This window comes from Bacillus rossius, chromosome 3, assembly GCF_032445375.1.
Source record: "Bacillus rossius redtenbacheri isolate Brsri chromosome 3, Brsri_v3, whole genome shotgun sequence".
NCBI classification, from domain to species: Eukaryota; Metazoa; Arthropoda; class Insecta; order Phasmatodea; family Bacillidae; genus Bacillus; species Bacillus rossius.
In genome coordinates, this window is record NC_086332.1 from 120,653,818 (window position 1) to 120,678,958 (window position 25,141).

At 40.8% G+C, this 25,141-nt stretch overlaps 1 protein-coding gene across 4 annotated transcripts in view; it reads left to right on the plus strand.

Moving 5' to 3' along the window:
* The window catches only part of LOC134531206 (muscle-specific protein 300 kDa), a 602,384-nt gene that overhangs the window by 33,306 nt on the left and 543,937 nt on the right, over window positions 1-25,141 (plus strand). For all 4 annotated transcript variants that reach the window (XM_063366862.1, XM_063366865.1, XM_063366863.1 and 1 more), the window contains exon 2: window positions 23,781-23,842. In XM_063366862.1, coding sequence (XP_063222932.1) covers window positions 23,781-23,842 — 62 coding nt within the window. The remainder of the gene's footprint in view (window positions 1-23,780; window positions 23,843-25,141) is intronic.

Consider the following 25,141-nt stretch of genomic DNA (forward strand, 5'->3'; position numbering starts at 1 on the left):
ATTGGCTGCCGACTTGTAAGTCGTCTCAGCTGGTTTGTCTGTGATTCGATCCTTCTTTGGTTGAGGGTTTATAACTGGTTGAGATTCGTTTAGATGAACAGTAAGCCAATAGCAAAATTATCTTAGAGGTATATGTGTTTTAATTCTATCCTATCACCGAATGAATCTGCGAATTTTGCAGGTCTCTAGGCCAATGCGGCGTCAGTCCAACACATGACACCGATATGATAATGTATATACAAGTCTATACAAGTCTACACTGGCTCCGGAAAACAACTTGAATTACGACTTTGAAGTTGGAGCTGAACAACAATTCTCTTGTAAATAAAATATAAATAGAATCAGGCATTTGTACGGGATTCAAATCTGAACACCTGTTAAGACTGCAACAAGGTACACACGATTCATCGATTTCTTCCTGGTGATTGGCGGCCGTCTGCGAGAGAAGCATTGCCTTATTTGACCGAGCCACTCAGGACGCGTTTGCTTCCTCACTGGATTACTGTGATTCGTGTTCTTACAATAGACATGTACCTGAAGGAAACTCAACCAATCACGAAACACACAAGATGATAGTACAGTGTTCTAAACTCCAGCAAGTCTCGAAATTTTTTCGCGAGAAATACTTGGCCCTATGGATAAATTATTTAAGATGAAATATTATTTACAATATAAATGTTGTATGTATCCAAATTCAAAGACAAGTACCAGCCTTGGGAAGCACTTTAGACCATAGGTCGTGTATGTATTAAAATTATTTTGTCGGGATGAATCTGCAGACGAAGTTCAACAGCGGAATTCAGACTCATTCTGTATGTTATCCCAAAAAAAGTTTTGAATGGTTCATCATGAAAGACCATGGGCTATTCCTTCAGCTGTTTCCTTGATGTGTGTTGTTGTGCCTCTGTTTCTGATGACCGCACTGCCGGGGAAGCCGTCAAGTCTTGGGACAGCAATGGAAGTTCGGAAGTTTACCGAAGTAAAAGGTTAGGTTTTTAAAAATTTTTTCTCCAGTAAAGTAGGTTAGATTAAGTTTGGTTATCGTAACAAAAGTGAAAGTTTGGTTAGTTAAAAGTTATTTAAGTCTCTATGACCGTAAAATAAATTAATCCTTGCAATAGGTTTTTTTTTTCACGAACGATCCGCAAACTTCGGAGAACTTCGGAACTGTTCCGGTGTGGCTCTCGGCCCTGTGAACTGAAGATTTTCCCAAGCCGTGTGCCGGGTGTATACTACCGAATAAACATGGCCGGCCATAGACCGCGCGTCCAAGCTGCGCAGTAGAAATTAATTTTTTGAATCCAACGATGAACAGCTTATTTGCCAATAAAATTATCAAAATCGCGGACTCAGCTGGTACGTTTTTGAGGTTATAATATCTGGTATAACTTTGATTGTCCAATATCAAATGCAGATTGCGTTTGACATTTAATTGCTGATGTATTTTAATGTGTTATGCGTCTAATTAATACTTTACATTCAAAATCGTAACAAAATGTCGAATTATTATTGGTAGACGAACTACGCAAAACTTGCAGGTGTAGGTCATCTGTAGTCATGTGTGGGAACTCGAAAAATTCGCCGGTTCAATGACCTCCAGGATAGACTCCACGATTCTGTTCATACTCGGGCAAACATCGCCTGTTCATTGGCTACCAACTTGTGAAGTGTCTCAACTGGGTGACTCGTGATTCGATACTTCTTTGACTGAGGGTCTCTAATTGGCCCGCAGACATCCACATAAACAGAGAATCAATAGAAGTAGCAGCACAAAGGCATAACATTTGCATTTTAGCATGTCGCGAAATTAATCAGCGAATTTTTCCGGTCGCTAGTCAAGAAGTGTCCCTAATAAGAGAAAACAACTCTATTTAGCGAAAACTTTCCGCTTCAACACATTCCTAAAACAATGCTGTTGTGGTCAATAGAATGTAACATGTCGTAGCAGTATTCAGTGGTGAAAGGGGTTCCGCAGAGCACCAATCAGCAATAACGTTGGCCCAGTGAACAGCGGTAAAGGGCGTCTCACTGACAGTCGATACTAAAACAGTTTGTTGAGGTCTGAAAGCGAACTCATATGATCTGATGATAGACGTGATGATGATAGTCCCGTGCGCAGACAAGAAGCCGCCTGTGTCAGTGTTGGCTTTGAATATATATACTGTATAGAAGTCGCGAGTGGATAGGATTTACTCTACGTTTTTCAGAAGCGTATGATGAGCAGCTTGGGAACTTCACCGCTGCAGTGCGCTGCCGTAACGCCGTGTATCGTCTTAGTTGTTATTTACACGTTAGAGCGCAGCACTGTCGCCCGCTGTCATTCCCCGCACCACCCATCTATCATTCACTGCAGCTCAAGGTAGTTCAACTGGAGGGGGAAGGGGTGTTTGAAGAGTTCGACACTTGTCCGCTAGGGACCACCACAAGTCGATGCCCTAGAGATGGTGGCGATTGCGGCGGTGAATTAACCAACTACCTCAAAACCGTATTAGAAATTTTAACCTGGGCTGGCGACTTCTATACAGTATATATATTCAAAGGTGTTGGCCAACGTCACCCTTAGAGAGAAAAAAAACATTAAATGGTATTGATGACCCACAGACGTAATGTTCACAGCGAATGCAGTTACGATAGCCGACCAGTATCAGCGCGCGTGCTGCTGCGCTCATGTATCAGCCAACACTGCGATACACGAGCCAGTGGAAGATAGTGCGAGGTGAGTCGCCACATCCCGGCTGACGCGTATCGGCGAGGCTGTGGCTGAGCGGGCGATGCCATCTGATCTCGTCTCGGCAAGGAAACAGATCCGTGTTTGCCTTCACATGACTCAGAGCGCATTCCAGCTGTGAACACGTAGGGATGGTTGCTGGGGTGTTGTTTTGTTTCGGTCAATAAGTCGAGGAAATGTGAAACGACTTGGCCGTATATGCTGGCAATTGAAATGCGTGTTCAGATTTTTTTTGGGCGTTCGTACCACGAGTATATCCCAGGTGTTGACTAACTCCACACAATCTGTGTTAGTGAGGCGGGATGATAAGTGCGACGCTCGCTGGTGCTTCTTGCGTGTTATCGCCTCTAAGCGCAAGGCTCTGAACTGGCGCGCAGTCTTCTCATAGAGCATAGGACAACTATATGTGAGTAGAAACTAGCATTTATATGGCATAGATGAAGATGAATATGTAATGCAAGTCCTTTGAGGGCTTACGAGAATCTGTACCGGGTTTTTCATGCCTAAAAATTACTCTGGAAACACTAGTTTTAACCATTTCCACTTCTAAGAATACAGTTCATAAACGAAATACGGGAACAGAATTACTCAACCACCCTCATCGTATTCGTAATTGCTTTTCGTATACAGACCTCACTCTTACATCTGGAGCATTTTAAAAATCGGTTGGTTTTTTTAGAAGCTCTGGACACCGTATTGTGCCTGGACAGGCTAAGCAGTGCTCAGGTCAATTCAATTCAATTCAAAAGTTTTTATTAACACATACTTTACACTTTACAGTTTTGGTATATACAACAGGACACTCCAGCACTCAGTGCTCTTTTGCCTTAATATAATTTAAAATTTATTTACAGTTTCTATTTGAATAGTTGGGAAAAACATGATTTAAATAAAAGGAAAAATTTAAATACATTTTGCTTTGTTTTTTGGAGTCTTTTTTGGACTCAATGTCTTCGGTATGATGCTGTACCTAAATAACAATTAACGCAATTATATTTACACATTCGTAGAAAAAGAAAAACACAAAGGGTTGACTTGATACAAACATTATTTACATTTGGTAGTCGGTGGGTAGATTGTTGTTCGGCTCGGGCGTCCTAGACACTGCCCAATCAGATTGGTTTTTAATTTTTGAACAGGTGCCTGCTATTTTGTAAAGTAAAGAAGAAAAAAGAGAATTTACGGAAATGCATTGCACATGGAATTTAGTGTTGAAAAGATTACAGCGCATTTGTCGTCATAAGTATGTGAGGCTTTTGAATTGTTTAATTGCGTCCAAAAGGAAAGGGATCCATTTAATAATGTTCGTCTCTTTGATTAGTTTGATTAATTCTGTCAGGTCACTGATGGGGTTAGCGTCTGCGTTAGTTTGTGTTGGTGGGTTGGTAGGTAACATTTTTTTTGGATAGTTTATTTGTCCCCCCAAAATGAATGTCAGTAAGTTATATATATAATATAAACATGAGGAAGTTCGGAGCCTTTGCGGCTAACTTGTCAGATCGCTTGCCTCTCACCGCTGTCGTGGGCATGTGGGTTTCCTCGGGGTACTTCTACTTGATTTACGTCAACATTCCGTCGCCCGTCTCCTCCTCTCACCCCCCGCGAACCTCCTCATGCTGGCCCGGAGCAAGCAATGACGTCATGCTGGCCGTGCCTCGTATACGTGTATGACTTGCAAACACGGAACCATGTCCTGGTCAAACATATGTTGCTGTTAGACAACAAAAAAACTTGAAAGAAAGTAGGGTTGATGAACCAGTGACATAAAAATTATCTTATCACTAACAAATCCATTCTCACTATTTGCAAACGTAACATTGTTACTGAAAACGATATTCATCCGAAGAGCATATTACTTTGGTTACTCTTGCATCTGTGATTGAAATAAAACAACAATATGCATTTAGCGTAACACAACAAACCTTAATAACATTTTCGTTAAACTTTGGCAATGGAATGAATTTTATGTGCCTGTCATGACAAATCAGGAGAATACATTATTGAACTAACATTAACTTAATGTTCTCACGAGCTATTTACAAGTCTTCCAAAACAGTCACTGTTTGTTTAAAAAGGAAACTTCAATGAAACTTTAAATACAATTATTCACTGCTTCTACTTGAACTCGACCGAGCGCACTCGTTGACTCCAAGGCGAGTCCCACCGCATGCAGTGGCTGGTGAAGGAAGTTTACACTCGCCCTCTCTCCAGCCAGCGGGCTGCTCGCTGGGCGAGTCTCCAGCCAGCGGGCTGCTCGCTGGGCGAGTCTCCAGCCAGCGGGCTGCTCGCTGGGCGAGTCTCCAGCCAGCGGGCTGCTCGCTGGGCGAGTCTCCAGCCAGCGGGCTGCTCGCTGGGCGAGTCTCCAGCCAGCGGGCTGCTCGCTGGGCGAGTCTCCAGCCAGCGGGCTGCTCGCTGGGCGAGTCCCCAGCCAGCGGGCTGCTCGCTGGGCGAGTCCCCAGCCAGCGGGCTGCTCGCTGGGCGAGTCCCCAGCCAGCGGGCTGCTCGCTGGGCGAGTCTCCAGCCAGCGGGCTGCTCGCTGGGCGAGTCTCCAGCCAGCGGGCTGCTCGCTGGGCGAGTCCCCAGCCAGCGGGCTGCTCGCTGGGCGAGTCCCCAGCCAGCGGGCTGCTCGCTGGGCGAGTCCCCAGCCAGCGGGCTGCTCGCTGGGCGAGTCTCCAGCCAGCGGGCTGCTCGCTGGGCGAGTCCCCAGCCAGCGGGCTGCTCGCTGGGCGAGTCCCCAGCCAGCGGGCTGCTCGCTGGGCGAGTCCCCAGCCAGCGGGCTGCTCGCTGGGCGAGTCCCCAGCCAGCGGGCTGCTCGCTGGGCGAGTCTCCAGCCAGCGGGCTGCTCGCTGGGCGAGTCCCCAGCCAGCGGGCTGCTCGCTGGGCGAGTCTCCAGCCAGCGGGCTGCTCGCTGGGCGAGTCCCCAGCCAGCGGGCTGCTCGCTGGGCGAGTCTCCAGCCAGCGGGCTGCTCGCTGGGCGAGTCCCCAGCCAGCGGGCTGCTCGCTGGGCGAGTCCCCAGCCAGCGGGCTGCTCGCTGGGCGAGTCCCCAGCCAGCGGGCTGCTCGCTGGGCGAGTCTCCAGCCAGCGGGCTGCTCGCTGGGCGAGTCTCCAGCCAGCGGGCTGCTCGCTGGGCGAGTCCCCAGCCAGCGGGCTGCTCGCTGGGCGAGTCCCCAGCCAGCGGGCTGCTCGCTGGGCGAGTCCCCAGCCAGCGGGCTGCTCGCTGGGCGAGTCTCCAGCCAGCGGGCTGCTCGCTGGGCGAGTCTCCAGCCAGCGGGCTGCTCGCTGGGCGAGTCTCCAGCCAGCGGGCTGCTCGCTGGGCGAGTCTCCAGCCAGCGGGCTGCTCGCTGGGCGAGTCTCGCATTGGCAGCCTCCCTCTTGCTTCTGCTTGTATCCGCGCGACTCTGGGCTCCCCGCTGTCTGCTCGGCAGCATGTCTCGCCCTGTCAGCAACACTCCCGCGACTGCGCAACATCGTGCATGTCATTGTTTTTCTCTAAATGGAAAATAAATATTCGTGCAAACTTACATTTACAAATAAAAGTTAAAGAGTAAGAGAAGTTACGGTTTGGTGATGGAAGGACGCACAAGTTGCTTAAATGAGCAAGCGACGAAGCACACGCCAGCCTGGAGCCGCACGGCAGTGCGCGGTGAAGACCAGCCACAGTGCGTCCGCGAGACGGGTGATGGTACTTTTACACTGTTGATAGCACCTTTACTTGAATGCCATTGCTTTGAAGTCACTTCCTTCGCGCTCCCACGCGATGCACCGTGGATTTCTCCTGAACCAGCGCCAGTGGGCGGGAACAACATTCCTGTTCCCTCGACCCACTCTCTTCTGTCGAGGGGACGGACAAGCATCTACACTGTCGACAATATCGTAAAATATTGGAATCAAAGGTTTTTTTTTAATTTTACAGTATTGTCTGGTAATTCTAAAAAAACCAATGCAATTGGTGTGATTTTACACCATTGTTTCTAGAAAAGCATATGTGCTACATGCTTAACTAAAATAACATAAATGTAGAGCTGTTATTATCTTTTGTATGTATGAATATAAAATTACACATATAAGTGTTAAATTAATCAGTCTTGTTATTTTTTCAATATACTGTAATTTTAGGTTTACACATACGTCATTGCAAATTTGCAAAATTTTGTCTTGAGTAAATTTACAACTAACAAGAAAATGCAAAAAAAAAAATGCGATGTAAGTATTTTGCAAATTTCACTTAATTTATGTACATAAGGTCACGAAAGTGGTATTCCAATTACTTCATGACGTATTAAAGTGCACTATGCTCAAGAGGCTAAGACGCTGAACTGTCAGACATAAGTTCATGGATTCGCTATTAGAAGAGTTTCATTAAACAATAATAAAGTGTTTCTAATGTACACCATGTTAATTAGAAGCTAAATGCTACAACGATAAAATATTTTGGGATTACGTAGTACACATTAACGTGTTCATTGTTAGTAAATTTACTCTACGGTGCAGTACAATTAACTGACAGTTGTGATAAAAATACACATGCATGTGTAACTTTATATATCACAGAGTAAAATACACCAACAGCAATGACTAGGGCCATGCAGATTTCACGAAAAGATTTTGAGACCAGCTGAAAGTTAAAACACTGTAGCATCGTCTGTGTTTCGTGATTGGGTGAGTTTCTTCCAGGTACATGTCGATTGTAACACCACCAATCACAGTAATTCAGTGCGGAAGCAAACGCGTCTTGAATGGCTCGGCCAAATAAGGCAACGACTTCTCTCGCAGACGAACGCCAATCACAAGGAAGAAACCGCTGGTGCGGGTATACCTTGTTGCAGTCTAATAGGTGTGCAGATCTTTTCGCGGAAAATGCCTGCCCCAAGAAATGACAATGCATGCATATTACGCGAAAAGATTCTGAGACTACCCTTAAGTTAAACACTGTAGCATCGCCAGTGTTTCGTGATTAGGTGACTTTATTTCAGGTAAATGTCTAATGTTATTTCACCTATCACCGTAATTCAGTGCGGAAGCAAACGCGTCCTGATTGGCTCGGTCAAATAGTGTAACGACTTCTCTCGCAGACGGTCGCCAATTGCTAGAGACCGGAAAAATTCGCGGATTCATTAGGCGATAAGCTAGAAGTCAAATACGTATACCTTTTAGATGATTTTGCTATTGGCTTACTGTTCATCTGGACGAATCTCAACCAATTATAAACCTCCAACTAAAGAAGGATCGAATCACAGACAAATCAGCTGAGACGACTGACAAGTCAGCAGCCAATGAACTGGCGTTATTTGGCCGAGTGTACAGGGGAATGTACGGTCTATCCTGAAGGCCATCGAAACAGCGAATTTTTCCGGTCTCTACCAATTGCAAGGAAGAAGCCGCTGTTGCGGGTATATCTTGTTGCAGACTAACAGACGTTCAGATTTTTTTTTCGCGATAAAGTTCCTGCCCCTTGCAATTACATATTGACCTAACCATAGCAATTGTAATTATACACTTTTGATAATATACAAGAGTAAGAACACACCAACACGTGTAGGAATGACACACCTGTTTACAGTGTAGGTTGCAGACTAAGCAGACGGCTGTGAAGGCTAGGTCTGTTTCGGGCGCAGAGAGTCACAAGGCCCACGGCCCGAGGGCGCAACAGGCAGCGGGTGGAGACCCCGCCTTGCGTCACCACGAGAGGACGTCATGCCATCAGTAGTCAGCATATCTCAGGAATGCAGTTCTTGTCATCAGTAGGAACAGATTCTGAACTCCCGTCAGACCGCAGTCAGTTATGCCCGCGCCGTGTATTGGCGGCCGTCTGCCGCAGAGAGGCCGTGCTACTCGTGCACCGCCAGCGACACGGGAGACGCAGGGACAGCCATGTGCCCCCCCCCCCCCCCCCAGCAGTCGGCACGTGCCGGCTGACGGCGCATCTGGGCCGTGACGTCACTTCGGGACAAACAACTCAGCGGCGGCCGGTTCAAGCAGGGTTAATGTCCGCCGCCGCCCGCCTTTTTCCCTTCCGTTTGTTATGTTTGTCCGCCGCGGCAACACGATCCCTGCGCTGAAACACTCTGTGAGGGCTAAATGTCTAGTTAATATGATTCGTGCTCGTGAGGCGGGTTGATGACCAGGCCCATCCACGGGTGGGGGGAGAGATTGCCCTGAGCCACAAAATACTCAGCTGTTAAGGGGCCACATCTAAATCTAAATAAAAAAAGGGAAGATAAACTGTTGATAAACTGAACGTATTGTTTTATATGGAGTAAGGCCTAATCGGGAATAATCGACGAGGCTGCTCGCTGTTTGCAACAGTAGCTGGAATTGTTTCCCTCACTATATCTTAATTTTAAAAGCTATCAAACAAAATTTTGATTATAATTTTTTAGTTTTAAAATACTTTTTTCAATACTAAAGTTAGTGCTATTAAATATATATATTTTAAAACATTATCTTTTTTTATTTGTCCTGAAACAGTAACCATAATCATTCCAATACATATTTTCTAACAGGTCTGGTGGTTTAGTGCTATAAAAAGAGGTAGCAACCAGGCCCTAGGTTTCTCTTCTTCAGTTTCAGGTGACTAGTGAGGGCCACATGCTGTCTGTGGACGGCCCTGATGAGTGCGGTGCTTGCTGTTTGTCTTAGCGGTGTCGCCTCTGGACTGGCTGGTCTTCTCGTCGTGCATGGCACAACAATGAACTTACATCCCCCCTCACCCCCCGAAAAATTACATTATTCCGCAACTAACACCCTCCCCCTTCGTCTACTCCCTCTTTCCAGAAGTTATTGGTTTCTCGTAACTTTAATCCCCATTCCTTCTGTAAATTGTTTCTCTTCCACTGTAATGCCATTGGCTACAACCCCCCCCCCCTTTTTTTTTCTCACAAGTCTACTCATTTATTATCGGAAGGGGTTATATGTAATTAGGTCTTGTCTTCCGTCGCTGGTTTGTCATTCAGTTGACCTAGTAGTTTTGGGGGACGTAGTAGGTATGTAAAGGTGTTTAAAGTTTAACCTGCTGCCCATAACGTTCGCGAGGTTTTCCTCTGTACCAAAGATACGTAACACGTGAAGGAGGTGTGTGACCGTGCTGTGGGAAGCGCCCCTGGTGGCGTGCGGACGAACTAGCGATAGCGCGGAGCAGCACTGCGCGGTGGCTCTCGCGGGGCGCTGATTGGTCAGCGAGGTCCTGGCTCGTCGCTCCTTGGCGCCGTCACTGCAAGCCATGCATGATTCCGCCGTACAGTAGGCACGTGTTCCCGCCATTGTCTCGTGGGACTAGGCGTATGTAAGACTTCGACATAAAGAAATGTTGACTGAAACACTGATAAATATATTTTACAAACCAGCTTTTATTTGATTACGACTGAAATAATACCGCCTTGAAATACATTTTAATTACTACTGAATTTCAAATAAATATTTTAAAAAAATCAACTTTTTTATAAATGCATGCATGAACGTGTTGTAAATTGTACAACTTCTCAATCAACAAGCAAAGTCGTCCATAGGGTGGTCTCTCAGAATTGATGAACACTTGTAAACACTGGATGAATGCACTATCCCAACATGTTACACCAAATGATGTTGTTCATATCGGGTTGTCTGTGTCATCCGAGCGACGAGCAGACATCGCTGCCATTCGAGCGTCGCGCGTTTTCTCGCGGAATGCGGTCTGCGTCGGAATACATCGCTCATAGTAAACAAATGCCTCCTAAAGCTGTTTGCACCGAGATAAGCGTTATCAGCGAATGCAACAATGCCTGCGGACGCTGTTGCATTGCTAGCTGCTTATCTACTAAAGTTACGTGCTTTAACGGTGGCCAGCTAGTGTTTGCACATTCCTGTCATATGATACATTTCTGTGAATTGGCTGCCTGATATATAAGTAGTCACGTTCGTGGCGAATACACTACTAGTTCCATGACTAAATGACTAAATGTGTTCTTGAAAGTGCCATGCTCATTTTTTCTTTTCTTTTTGTCATTACTTATTTATTGAAGGAATATTTATAAAATTTTAACTCGATACCACCCTTCTATTTGTTACTCTGCCAAACATATTTTCAGCAGACATTCTCTCAATGAATATAATGGATGAAAAAAAAACTGAAGTAAATTTAATCACCAAGACTTGTGCGCCTTTTAACACTCGCGATATTAGATACAACTATTACAAATATCTGTAGCAGAACAACTCATGCGAGGGCGGTATGGAGTTCACATTTTAGCATTAGCCCAGAGAAAAAAAAACATGGCACGTGAAGCCGAGCCTTAATACTGTCATCTTGGGTTTAATGAAAATCAAAGCAAATATTTTGCTTAATAATTACGAACTTATTTCGTAGAAACGTTTAGTTTCTCACGTGGTCGACATTTGACTACAAGTCATACCGCCCGTATCGGTGCTAATTTAGTGTTCAGTGGAAGGTTACGCAATGAGTTGAAAGTAGATCTGCAGCCGCGCTGCTGATGAGCATGTTCAATCAAACCATAGACAAACGATGAGTTAGAATGACGCTCTTCTTCTTCGCATGGTTCCATCATTGAAATCCGATTGGCCAGTATATCATTTAAAACCAGCGGATGTAAACAGTTGCACGTGCATTTGTTTACCAATGGTATTCCGAATGAAACATTAATTTATTACAATTACCAGATATCAATTTTTCGCGACAGCAATCTGAACGCCCACTAGACTGCAATATGGCATGCACGCACCAGCGGTTTCTTCCTTGCAGTTGGCAGCCGTCTGCAAGAGAAGCCATTGCCTTATTTGGCCGAGCTAACTGTGATTGGTGTTCTTACGTTATACATGTGCTTAAAAGAAAAACTTACCCAATCACGAAACACATACGATGCTAACAGTGTTTTAACTCTCAGCTAGTCTGGAAATATTTTCGTAAAAATACGTGTCCCTATTATACTGGTCAGGACGTATCACACACTTGACTGCTAGCCACTGGCATCGCCTTTTACTCGGAATAAAATGGCGTTGTACTTGGGGAGCGGGAGCTTCTAGACATGTTACTGCTCGCTCTGGAGCGTAACTGCAGTGAAACTGAGGCAGATACAGGGAACCTCATTCGTAAAACCCCTGTTAATTCAGAACTTTTATTCATACAAAGTATTTTCAGAGTCCCTAGATTTTACATAGCATGCAATTTATTTAATACAAACAAAGTCTTTTCTGTTCCAAGGGTCAACAATTACATGTTTCAAAGGATGGTTAACACACATATCCCAGAATAATGTAAAGAATCAATATGAAATTTCAACTGATGCCATTGCTTTGGTTCAGTGTAGGATGGAGGAAAAATAGAAATTGGTATGTGGTTTCTACACCTTTGCTTTATTCATTTGTCTTAAATCTGTTAAAGATCAGCGCAGTAATTTTTTTTATGTGTAACCACCCTAAAATTGTATTTTATAATTTCCCCTCCCCCATACAATACAGTTGGTGCTGTTTAAAAATTGTGTGCAAGTTTACTTAGAGAATATATATATTATATATAAGGTGTTTTAAATTAAAATGTACCAAATGAGAAAAATATTTTTAAACTCTATTTGACTGTAGGAAAATTAACTTTTCGATGTTGGGGTCGCATAAGTTTCCCTGCGACGCTGACACGCCATGTGCCTCTTCATTAGGCCCTCCTACAATGGCAAGCACGCGGATGGGTTAGCTCGGTGTTTCTCAGCTCTCCCGTCTGCGGCACTTCGTGCAACCAGAAGAGCCGAGTACTTGCCTGCCTAGGTGGCCATGTTTGTTTATATTCGAAACACGTTAAACATTGTTTCAAGCATAGGAATATCCGGTGTTCTAGTATTACTTTGGTTTATTTTTTAATATATATGTGAATCCTGACCGTGTGTTATGGTCTCGAAGCCCAAGTTATTTTTATTAATAAATATTTCGTAACCGTGAAATGCAATCTGATGGTTCCCGTGCATCGTGGCGGGGCAGGCGCCACGGAGGCGTGGAACTAGCCGTGAGCCGTGTGCGAGACGGCTCAGCGTGCTGTGTCCGCACTGCACTCATCCTGGGTTACCTGTACACACATGCCTCACCACGTCCAGCCTGTACTTACTAGGTTGCATCTGTAGCTTAGTGTTGGCTCGTTTTGTCACGTGGCACGTGTACTGTTTCATACGTTAGGAAGGAAAGTTCGATTCCCCTCAATCCATGCACAACATAGACTGTGGACATACGGACAGTTATCAGATATATACAACTGTTCCTGCAGCTCCTGGAACTATTACAAACTTATGGTGTAGAATTTTCTGGAATGCAAATCAATATGTCTGGTACTGGAGTAGGTATGTTTACTGCTGCCTTAAAAACTTATTACATAAATGTTCTTTTGCCGTTGCTCTTGTGACTCTGCTCATTTTTCGAAGTGTGCGAGAAAACTTGCAAGTTGGTAACAGGTGCAAAGACAAGCTTTGTGTTATCAATATTCAGTCTTGGTAAAACGCCGCGGAAGGGTAGTCTACAGAAGTACTTTAGGTGAGATGACTCTTTCCTCTCCGTGGGTAATAAAACCATCTTCAAAGCAGTGCAGGGCAATTGCGAGTATGACTAACGCTGAAGGCACCGCTTTGGTGCTTGTCCTGTACCATGCCATCATTACTTTTTACTATCTAGGCATCATATCCGTCGTCGATGGGTTTGACTTTGATTTCGTACCAAATATTTATGATGAATCCAACTTCGCTCAGTGATTTTTTTAGTATTAACTTTATATGTTTTATTTGAAACGATAGTACTATTTTTGGAACATATCATTATTCATCAAACAAAACCATAACTGTCCGAAAATTGACGAAGATTTATTTTCAGTTTACTTGGAAAGTGTTATGTTAGGTGGCCTGAATAAGAACGTACAATTCATGATGCATCAAATTTTGTAACACATTTCAGAACCCAACTATTTTTTCGTACGTTACATTTCTCACCAAATTAAGCAGTTCGTTTCTCTCTCTCTCTGTCTATCTTTCCTTATCGTTTTAGAAATTTTGATTATAAGTCCATGTCTTTATTGATGCTTTGCTTTGCTTTGGTTACATATTTTATGTAGCACCGCCATATTTTGGAAAATTTTTGTTCTCACATAATTTGTTAGTATTACTATGTTTAAAAAAATGCTTTTTTGCGCTGCATTGGTTTTCGAGAGGCCGCATTCTTACGTGTCTTGTGTAATAACAATCTGCGCTTTTTTAGTGAGATAGTTACGTCTTGAAATTGGGCCGCTGAAGATTGTCATAGCCGAGGAAACAGAAGCGGGTGGTTGATGGACCAGCCTGGTTCAAGCGCACGACTGCTCAGCGTGTCGTGCTTGTCGGGAAGTGCGCATGCGCGACACAAGTGCGCTAACAGCCGCGTGCAGTCGCGAGAGGTTGGTAATCGCGGACGTCACAAGGTTTTTGATGAGCTGCTACGCCCACACACAGTTAACATCTTCGTCTGCTTGTACAGAAGATTTCTTTGGAAGCCAGATGCTAAGAAATAGTTTTTATACTATAAGAAAAATGTTACTTTTACAACACATAGCTATGATTATATTTTTGTATGCGTAGTATTATTATCCTGTTATTATCCTGAGTATTTCTTACGTAAATCGGCACACAAATTTATATTTTAATTGATGTTTTATTTATGCATTATCTTTTGCTACATTTAGAAAGAATCTAATATTAATTAATTCGACTTTATTTTGTATTTATGTTCATTAATGTGCGCAGTTAATACTGGAAAGCTAGGTATTCAACGGTTTACAAATAATTTTACTGTAGGTGATACTGGGACAGCACAAAGCATAAATGCCCTGTTAATAATCCGAACCCAGTATCACTGCGGACACTTTTTTTTTTTGTGGTGATACAGTTTTGTTTTCATGCAAATTTACAAATTTACAAATATATGAATTATAATGATAATCATTCGTGCACTCAGAGACGAGTAGAAGCGGGTGGGCATGGGGCTGGGGGCGGGCAGCTGCGCCCTGGCCGGGTCCGCCTAGCGTGGCTTGCAGCTTTACTCCCACTAATACATGTTCAACTGAGACACGTCACTGCCTTACTACACACACATTCACAGCCGTTTACAGTATGACTCTGCCTTTGTTCCTAGTGACGATCAGTATGCTTGTGCGCGTATTTGTTTATATATTTAAGTTTTAATTCTTCATTCAATTTATCATAACCACTAAAATTAAAAGTGAAAATCCTTACGCGTCTACAAATGACGTAAATTTTATTTATTTATCTGGATGTACGCGAGGAGTACACAGATTCGCTTACTCGTGTATTTTCGTACTTCACTAAAACGTCTTCATTTCGCCATAAAGTCGGTATTAAATAATAAATAAATGATTGTTCCACAAGAGAAACTATTTTTAGCAGTCTCCACTAGACATTTTGTTGGTTGAAACCAATATGGCGTCTTTAAGTTAAAATTTAAATGTTATTGTATTTTCTCTTGATAATAAAGGAATTATCTAAAAGTTTAAACATTTTTAAAAACCCACGACTGATTTAAACGTTGTAATCGAAAAGGTTTAAATACAATTTTTGAAAGACCCCCCGATTAAAAGGAAATAAGTAACAAAAGATACAAATAAAAATCATTTAAAAAGGGTTGACTTATTGCGAAGTCTGTCACATAAACAACTAATTCTAATTTATCTTAGTTATTCCTATCTTTATGTACCTATTTGTTTCTCATAGAGATAGACACAGCTATAATATCAAATACAAGAACTACACATATTCACCTACCTATTAATATGATGACAAACCCAAGAAAATCCGTTGGGACTGCCTTTCCCTGCCCCGAAATGAACTAAAATGTGCAGTTTTATGAGTTTGTGACTAATTGAAATTGCGTTAGGTACGTAAATATGCGTACTCTTTAATTGATCTAAATTGCTGCATCTCTACGAGACACATAGAGGCTTTTCTATACTGCTATATTTCAATTTAAATTGGGAACAGAGATGCAGTGGCAGCCCCGACAGATTTTCTTGGGTGTAGTACCTATATTTGATATTATAGCTGTGTCAATCTCTACGAGAAACAAATAGGTACATAAAGTTATGAAGCACTAAGAAAAATCATAGTTAGTCGTTTGTATGACAGACTACGCGACAAATCAACCCCTTTTAAAATGGTTTTTATGTTTATCTTTATATACTTCCTTTTAGTGTTTTTTTTTTCAAATATATATATATATATATATATATGCATGCATGTATGCATGTATGTATATATATATATATACATACACATATGTATATCTTTAATCCTTTTTCAATTACAACGTTTACATTTTTAATTTTTAAAATTTTTAATTTTGATTATTATTTTTAACGTTTTAGAGATTTCCTACGTTACTGTCTAAATATATGTTTATTAGTTTGTCCTTCTGTATGTTTTGGTGTCTTACAAATTATTATACCCCTAAATTTTACCCCCGTACTGCTCCATTTTTTTGTTACCATGGTGCGACTCCGGAAAATTTTTATATAGTTTTTCGTTTCATGGTCCTTATACCTTAAAACCATCGTCAACTCTTAATTTTGTGTGTGTATGTATATGTATATATATCACATTTTTGTAGACACTATAACTGTTGCAATTTTTCTCAAATCACTTCCAAACTGATACACAGAATCTAGTAATGGAAAATCTCGCTCGAGTTCGTTAATGGGTAATATCCGACCAAAGCAGTATAAATGGCGAAGGATAAAAAAAAATGTAAAAATCGTTCTAACTGCCGTAATATTGAAAATATCACTTCAACGTTTTATAACTCGCAGGAGTAATGCCAAAATCTTTTGTCGGAATACGTTTTTGATAGGACCAAGGGGTTTAAAAAACAAGGTTTGGCGGATAAAAAAATCATGCTCTGTTCGTAGGCATAACATCAAAATTGTACAAATTATGTATTAATCTTATAATTTTATCTAAAATTTTTGTCTGGAACAATTTTTGATTTGACGAACCATTGCTCAAAGGATTTAAAAAAATAAGGGTTAAAATTTAAAAAAAAATCACAACTCCCTTAGTAGTAACACTATACGTTCAAATTATTTATAAAAATTATAATTTTTATCTAAAACTTTTGTCTGAAACAATTTTTGACAAAACGAACCATTGTTGTAGGGGGTTTATAAAAATATAGGGGTAGAAGTATAAAAAAATGTAATTTAATTACAATGTGCACTGTTAAATCTGTTCGGTTTTATTGTAAAACCTTCAATTATCATCTACAACTTTCGTCCAAAATAAATTTTTATACGACCAACCATTACTGGAAGGGGTAGAATAAACAAGGATTGGAGGACAAAATAAAATCATATCTCCCTTCGAAGGCACATCATTGAATTCGTACAAATGGTGTATTAATCTTATAATTTTTATGTAAAACTATTGTCTGAAAGAATTTTTGATTAGACAAACCACTGTTTCCTTGAGTTGAAAAAATGAAGGGTAGAATTTAAAAAAAAAAATTCATAAATCCCGTTGTAGGTACACAATCAATCCTTTTAAATTGTTTGTAAATTTGATAATTATTGGCTAAAACTTTTCTCTGAAATAATTTTTGATAATCAAACCATCACTGCAAGCGGTGGAAATAACAAGGGTAGACAAACAAAATGTCATTACTTTTTTTTAAATATATTTACTTTCATTTCCATTATAATTTATTGTAAAACGCCTAAACTTTATCTATAACCTTTGGCAGAAACAATTTTAATGAAACGAACTATTACCGTAAAAACAGGGGTAGAAATTAAAAAATTAACTTTTTTTAGTATCAAATTTCACGAATGTATTGATAACTATCTCAATATTAATTACCTTAAACATTTGACCAAATAATTTATACGACCACATATTCAAGGGATGAAAAATAGTTTTCAAAGACCAAAAATAATTGCATGACTACCTTACTATGCATATTATGAAATTAGTCAAGACATTCAATGTTGGATGCATTAAGTTAAAAAAAAAAACATTCAAAATATTTTCGCTGCATGGAATATGAGAAAATGTTAAATCGATCTTTTTTGAATATCGACGAACATATAGTATGTTATGTAGGTTAAAATAAATTCTTAAAATGTTCCAGGAGTTTATAGCAGTTTCCAAAATGTTTCCAAAAAATAAGTACCTACTTCGAAATCTACCTACGCTTGTAGACTGTGCTGAAAGGTATTTTTTATTTTATTATATTTTACCCTCTTTCATTTTGTAGGGAGTGATGTTTTGAGCTTGCTATATCTTTTAATATATCGCAAACTGCAACTGTTTTATATTTTCGTGTAAGAATAAATAATTGTAGGAACAATGTAATAACAGTTAATAATAGAGCAGTACCGATTCACAAAAATTTTCCGATAATGATATGCCGATACATCTGTTTCTGATTTACCGATTCCGAAATGATATAGGAGAAAACACATTTCGTTAATAATTTTTCATAATTTTACTAGTTTACCCAAAGAAAAGCATGCAATGCAAATGCACATGTATTTTAATTTACAAACGGAACATAACCTCTCTTTTTTAACACGTATATTTAGCTTGTTTTTCTTTGTTTTTTCACGACCGTTAGTTGCTTATTTAACACGAATTACTAGCTATGCCTCCACATAGTTTCCGACAATGTTCTTCTGCTCTATCATAAGTTCCTCAGCAGTTCATATACAGAAGCAAGAAGAAAAATGTTTACTACAGCGCCATCTGGCAAGTTAACACAATACCACCTATCTAAGAACCATCTCCGATGAATCACGAACATTTTACAGAAAACCGCATCTAAATCGGCCAAACCGTTTTAGACAAATGGAATTTTTTTTTTGCAAACACAATCAAACTCTCGCCCTAAACGTATACACCTCCGTTCCGACGTGGGTAAAATACAAACTAAAATATTTCCATAATTCTCATTGCATATTTTCCTATACAAAATATAATGTTTCAGATAAATTTTGAAAAATTGTCATTATATTTTAAAAGTTTGTCTATAACTGTTGTACTCTATGGTATATATCTACAACAGAGCACACGGAAACAAGGACAGCGTTAGTGGTAGAAATCGTGCTTTGGAAAAAGAGAATAAATGCCCATCTAAATGTCAATTGAAAACTAAGGGTTGAGACACGCTGCCTTCCCTCGGCTACTTGGCTCGTGTTTTGGTCTCGTGTCTCCTGTCTCCTGTCTCGTGTCTCATGTCTCATGTCTCGTGTCTGCCTTGCTTCCGAGGTTCGTCTTTCTCCGAACATTACTGCTTGATAACAGCGTGCATGTTTTAGTCGATATTGTAGTTTAAATGGATAAATTTCGAACTTTTACTAACAACAGTATGGTTAGGGACATGTATTTTACGCGAGGAAAAAACGATTTCCCATTAGACTGAAAAAAGCTATGCCCGTTTTAGCCATTGTTTCATTGTGATTGACGGCCGTCTACAAGAGAAAGATCCTGTTTGGCCGGACCATTAAAGACGCGTTTGCTTCCGCACTGGATGGCTGTGATTGGTGTGCTGGCAGTATACTTGCACCTGAAATAAACCCAGCCAACTACGAAACACAGACAATAAAAAACGAGGCCTGAGTGAATTCATAAGAAACACTTCATCATCGTCAGCAAACTTAGGAGATTAAACAACTTATTTGCTGTCATTAATGGATGTTTACTAGATTAATGGATATGAAAACTCTGGAATTTTAGTCAAATTTAAGTAGCTTGTATGTAGGCCTATATTGTTTTAAAAATATTTAAATATTCAGATTGTTATTGAAACCGTTAGTATGATGATAAAAATACTCTAGGTTGAAATTCCGAAGAAAAAAGTTAAATAGTACATAGTTACTTTACTTAACTTGAAGCTGTGTTCATGATTGTCACCTTATTTCATTGCCGTGGTTGCATGCTGTGGTACCTCTGTACTTCAAGTACGTGCATATTTTGCAAGCAAGGTCGTGTTTTAAATGGTTTATATAGTATTTTTTTAAAGTAACCTAGCTTTTTTTGTATCAAGACTGCAGCCAACAATATGTTAACATATTCGGGTTTTTCAATACTCTTTAATAAATACTTTAATATCGAACTTTCAAGGAAATACGCATCGTCTAAGGGTTCATACTTCGTTGGTGGATAGAAGCAAACTGATATCAGAACACGCCTGCAATGAAACGACTATAAGTCTGAGAGCTATTCTGACGAATTCATTTCCGTCAGAGCACGCATTCAGTGTAATCTTAGCTGAAGTCACATTCCTACTTCAGTAACCCGCATATCCTGCGAAAATTTGCAAGCAAAACAACACATCGCATGCCTTTTTTTTCGGAGTTAATAGGTGAATAACACAAATGAAAACTTTCAACAAGATAGCAGACTTAGTCTACACACAAAGATATTGTAAGAAAGGACAACTTACGTTAAAAAAACACTATAAGCATAAATAAGACACAAAAACTAAACATTCTCAGGACAATGTTTGACATTTAATGTATATATTTAAATGTTTTAATTGCAAACATAAAGAAGCCCAGTGAAATAACAAACATTAAGTTTGAGGCAGTTTGAAGTAGTTTGATAGAAGTGTTTTAGAGTAATATTCATACATTCTTTCAATGATTCATATAATGTGGGAGATTGATCTAAAACATTTTTATGGACATACATCATTGCTGTTTTTCACTTATGTCACAGACACACCTCAAGAATGGACAATACATTTGAATACACAAACAAAAAAACAAGCCAAAATCAGCCGATGCCAAAACGTGTGAACACATAGACAGCATAAACAACATGCCGCGGAAGGAATTAGCAGGAAAAATAATATCACAACACAGACGAACACTGTGGGCGGACAATGATGAGACAGTCGTAACAAGAAATTGGAAACACAGAAGAACGATCACCTTGGACAACACAGCTACAAAATAGGCGGACCCAACGATGATACAAAAAACAGAATGTGTTCGTCTGTATTGTGATACTTTATCCGACTAATTACTTCGACGGAATTGTGTCACCTTTGACATCGGCTAATTTTGGATTGTTTTTATTAGTGTTTGTGTATTGATTGCAGTCTCTCTGTGGCACACACAATGGCACATGTCCGCAGGGATGCTGTAAAGCCAATGACTGAAGCGAGCGTGCATGTGGCACGTGGAGGGCGTGGCCAGCTGCTGATTGGCGGAGCGCGGTGGCGCTGTGTGCAGCCACGACGTACCTGCTGTCCTCGGAACCAACCTGTTGGCGCGCTGGCCCCAGTGTGGCCTCCCTGCCTGCTCTCTTGCTCTCCACACTTGTGCGGCTCCATATTTCTTCCTTTTGGGGGAAACATGCTATTGACTCAACATATATTTTGTGATAACAATTTACTATAGTTGGAGGCGGGGGTTTCTTCGCGAAAGAAATCTAAACGCTCATTAGACTGCGACGACCTATGTCTTTCTTGTTAATTGGCGGCCGTCTGCAAGGCAAGCAATTGCCTGATCTCGTATCTTCAGAGTGCTCTCCCAATCTCTCTCTCCTCTCTTGGCGTCTCGCCTGCCCCGAGCCGCCAGAAAGGCAGTCAGCGCTGTACGCAAATATTATGTCCGTTATTAGAAAACCACTGAGCTTATGTTGTCTGGCCTGGAGTCGAATGACATTTATGAAACTGAATTCCGTATCGCTGTTCTTGACGCCCGCTTAGTGTGTTAAGGAACCGTCCCAGCATGTGCCTGGTTTCTAGCATCTGGATGGTTTCTCGCAACTGGGATGATTTCTGACATAGGGGATGGAATCTGAAGTGGTTTCTGGTATCTGAGATGGTTTCTGGCGCCTGGGCTGGTTTCTGAAATTTTGAATGGTTTCTGGAATCTGGGCAGGTTTCTGTAATCTTGGATGGTTCCTGGCATCTGGGATGGTTCCTGGACATCATTGCAAACCGATATCAGGATGGCTGTAACGGGACAAGAAGCCGGGTTCCCAGAACACAAGCAGAGTGTGTTACCACTGCGTCGCCTCGCTAGGCAACTTGCCGGAAGTGTCGTATTGCAAGTCCCGCAAACGAGAGAGAGTCATCCAGTTTCCGGAAGCGTTTCTTATTTATGAAACAACCGTAAGTTCATTGACCAATAGGCTATTTACGTATGTCTGCTTTATGCAGATTGATTTGGTGGACAACGCCTTACAAACGTACTGCTCCTGCCACTGTTTCCGGAGGGGCATACAAACCCACAGCCCCACGCACACGCTGGCGACCTCACCACGAGACCGGGTTGTTTCAACTCCCGGCCGAGAGAAAAACTGCAGCCAGGGGCAGAGGGTTTCGAAAGACTGTAGCTTATCGGACAGGGCAAACAACTCGCTAAATAGTCCAGCTTGTGCTCCTCAGTAGTAGTACAGCTAGTTCTGTATGTTGTTACAAATTTTCAGTTTAAATTTATGTAGAATACCGGTAAAAAATATTTCTCAGATCTCCGTAGATATACGGATATGTACGTCCGTAATTTTACGTCTATTGAATTTTCCTGCTTTGAACATTAACTCACAAAAATTATCTTGGAGTATGAAGAAAAACATTTAAGAACTGATAAAATCGATAGCAAATACATATATGTCTCTTCCACGCGCCTGCCTGTCTTGTTTGCCACACAACCTAGAACACGGAATTTGGAATCCAGGATTCAGTAGCCTCAAACTACGAATAATCCTTAATTTATTCGAGGAATAGTCTTAATTGAAAAATTTGTAAATTTACTGTAATTTCTAACAGTGCATGTGCAAAGCATTTCGAGCGTGTGATGGCAATGCATGGACATCCACGGAGCGAATAAGAGTGGCGGCGCTGCACTGCGGCAGCTTGGTGGCTGAAGAGGGGTCTGAAGGGGGCTCGGGGGTAAGGAGCAGCCCCCTCCTGCGCAGAGAAGAGCGGGGCTAGAGGGTCTCCCCGGAAAATTGTAAAAAATAAAATTAATTCTTTAAAACAACGTTTTTACACCAACCTGGGATCTAAATTTTGACAATTATTTAGCTTAAAACAATTTAACATTCTTTCCTGGTAAATTATTAATGGGTATGTTTTATACAAACTTAAGGTAAAAATCAGTGAAATCGCGTTATTATATATTATGAGGCAACAACATCTTTGAAAGTTTTTTCTAATACGAAATCATGGGAACCGAACTGAAATCGAAATGCATCGACCAGCATTTTGAATTACATAGTAATAACAATTGAACCTTCCTCTCCCCATGAATGTCAATAGTTCGTCTCACAAAGCTAGACAAAAGGCGGTTGCCCAGCCTCAATCCGCGCTTGACAGCGACAGGAAGTTCGTGTTCAGAATTGAGATGAAAATTATAGCAAATTTTACACCAGATGGTGTACCACACTTGTTCACCCTGCGTAATTAATTTCAATGCTGGGACAAAAATATTTTTGGTCTCGAAAGTAGAGCAGGAAAATAGTGTTGGGAAATCCTATTTACGAAATAAACGTTTTGTAAATGACTAAGCTAGCAGTCAATTAATAACGTCAGTGACCTACTTGTTTCTATTTTCTATTGGGCGTTTCAATCAATTGATGTTGGCTTTTGGAGGTAGCTGATATTTCACTGTCATTTTGTTTACGTTCAAAATGAGATGCGACACTATACGAATTTCAGTTGATTTCTTAATTTTCAAATTTTAATCAACAAGAGAAAACAGACAACTTAATCAAACAAGGTAATTTATATTTTGACAATCGAAAAAGTCTATTCAAACTGATAATATTTATGCATCATTATTTTCTCTACTTTTCAAGTACTAAAATCTTTTTTACGCCATTTGCTATGTGCTAGGATCTACAAATTTTGGAATTTTATTTGTTGATATGATCAAACAAGCGTATTTTACAGTAGCACAACTACTGTGCGAATCTTTGACGAGGGTTTGCCGAATGATGTTCGTTTTTCTCTCTCACAGATGTGTGTATGTGATGTAAAAGCGTGTTTCGAACGCGGTGAGAGGAAGGCGTAGCTAAGTGGTGTTTCCTCTGGTTTCAGACGAGCAGGAGAGGGTGCAGAAGAAGACCTTCGTCAACTGGATCAACTCCTATCTGTCCAAGGTGAGTGCCTGCTGTGGCCGCCAGCCTCAGTGCGGGTTGCCGGTGGCTTCCCCAGGGAGGGCTAACTACCCTGGCAGGAAACAAACAAGTCTGTAGCTAATGAACTCATCGGAACCTTAAAAGTTATGTGCTACACTGTATTTTTTTTTGTAAATGGAACATAAATATTCATACAAAATTACAGATAGTTATAATTTGTACATTTACACAAAAACAACTATCACTACAAAATAATATTCGCAGTAATACTGCGTTCGGATTCTTATCCAGGCATGTATGCTTTGTATTGTCCCAGTAACTCCAATAGTTGAAGTTTTTTGTAAACCGTTCCCTGAATAGCTTGCCAGTATTAAATACCACATTAATTGCATAAATAATTGCATAAATTGCATAAATAATTGCATAAATTGCCACATTAATATGCATAGTAAAACAAAATAAAGTCCAGTTATTGAATATTCGATTATCATTTCCATGGTTTGAAAAAAATCTTGAATGAAACATCGATTAAAATATAAAATAATGCACCAATTTTCGTAAGAAGTACTCAGTATTATCTCGAAAAAAGGTATTTCATGTATGCGAGAATAACCATAGGCGTGAGTTGTACTTGTAGAATTACAAACTATTTCTTGGCAACTGGTTTCCAAAGGATTATTTTGTAAAAGTACAGACTTTTTTGAATGTACGCGTGGATTACGTTTACAGTTATAGGCATGGTAACGTTTAAAGTTGTTAACTGTGGGGTGTGGAAGGTTGCAGGCTAGGTAATGGGTTCCTTGTTTCCTTCGACGGGTCTGGACGTCACTGGGTCAGTGACCACATCACCACGTGAACTACGCCATTCTATCACGTGAAACAGCACGAATATATCATAGAATGACATGACCTAGAGTTTATTTGTTGATGTGGACCTTTGCATTAGAACACTGTGGGGTTAATAAATCAAATTATAATAGCAAAATAGACATGAAAAAGAAAATGTGTGGGAAATTTCACACACTCCACTTAATAAACAATAAACAGACGAAGAGCTCAGAAACAGTAATACCTGCATAAGAGTTTCAAATCTTAATAATTTCATAAATAAATAAAAAATAAAAAAATTGAAGATAAAAATTGACAGAAAACAAGACTGAATCAGCTGATGTCGGACGAGCGGAACCAAGGATGAAACTAAACAAGTATTATGGATAACACAACGACGACAGCACGGACAAAAAAAAAGTTCACCCTCTAAATATCAGACAGCACAAGAATTCCGGTGAAGGAACTTAGTTATTAAAAATAATACAACAC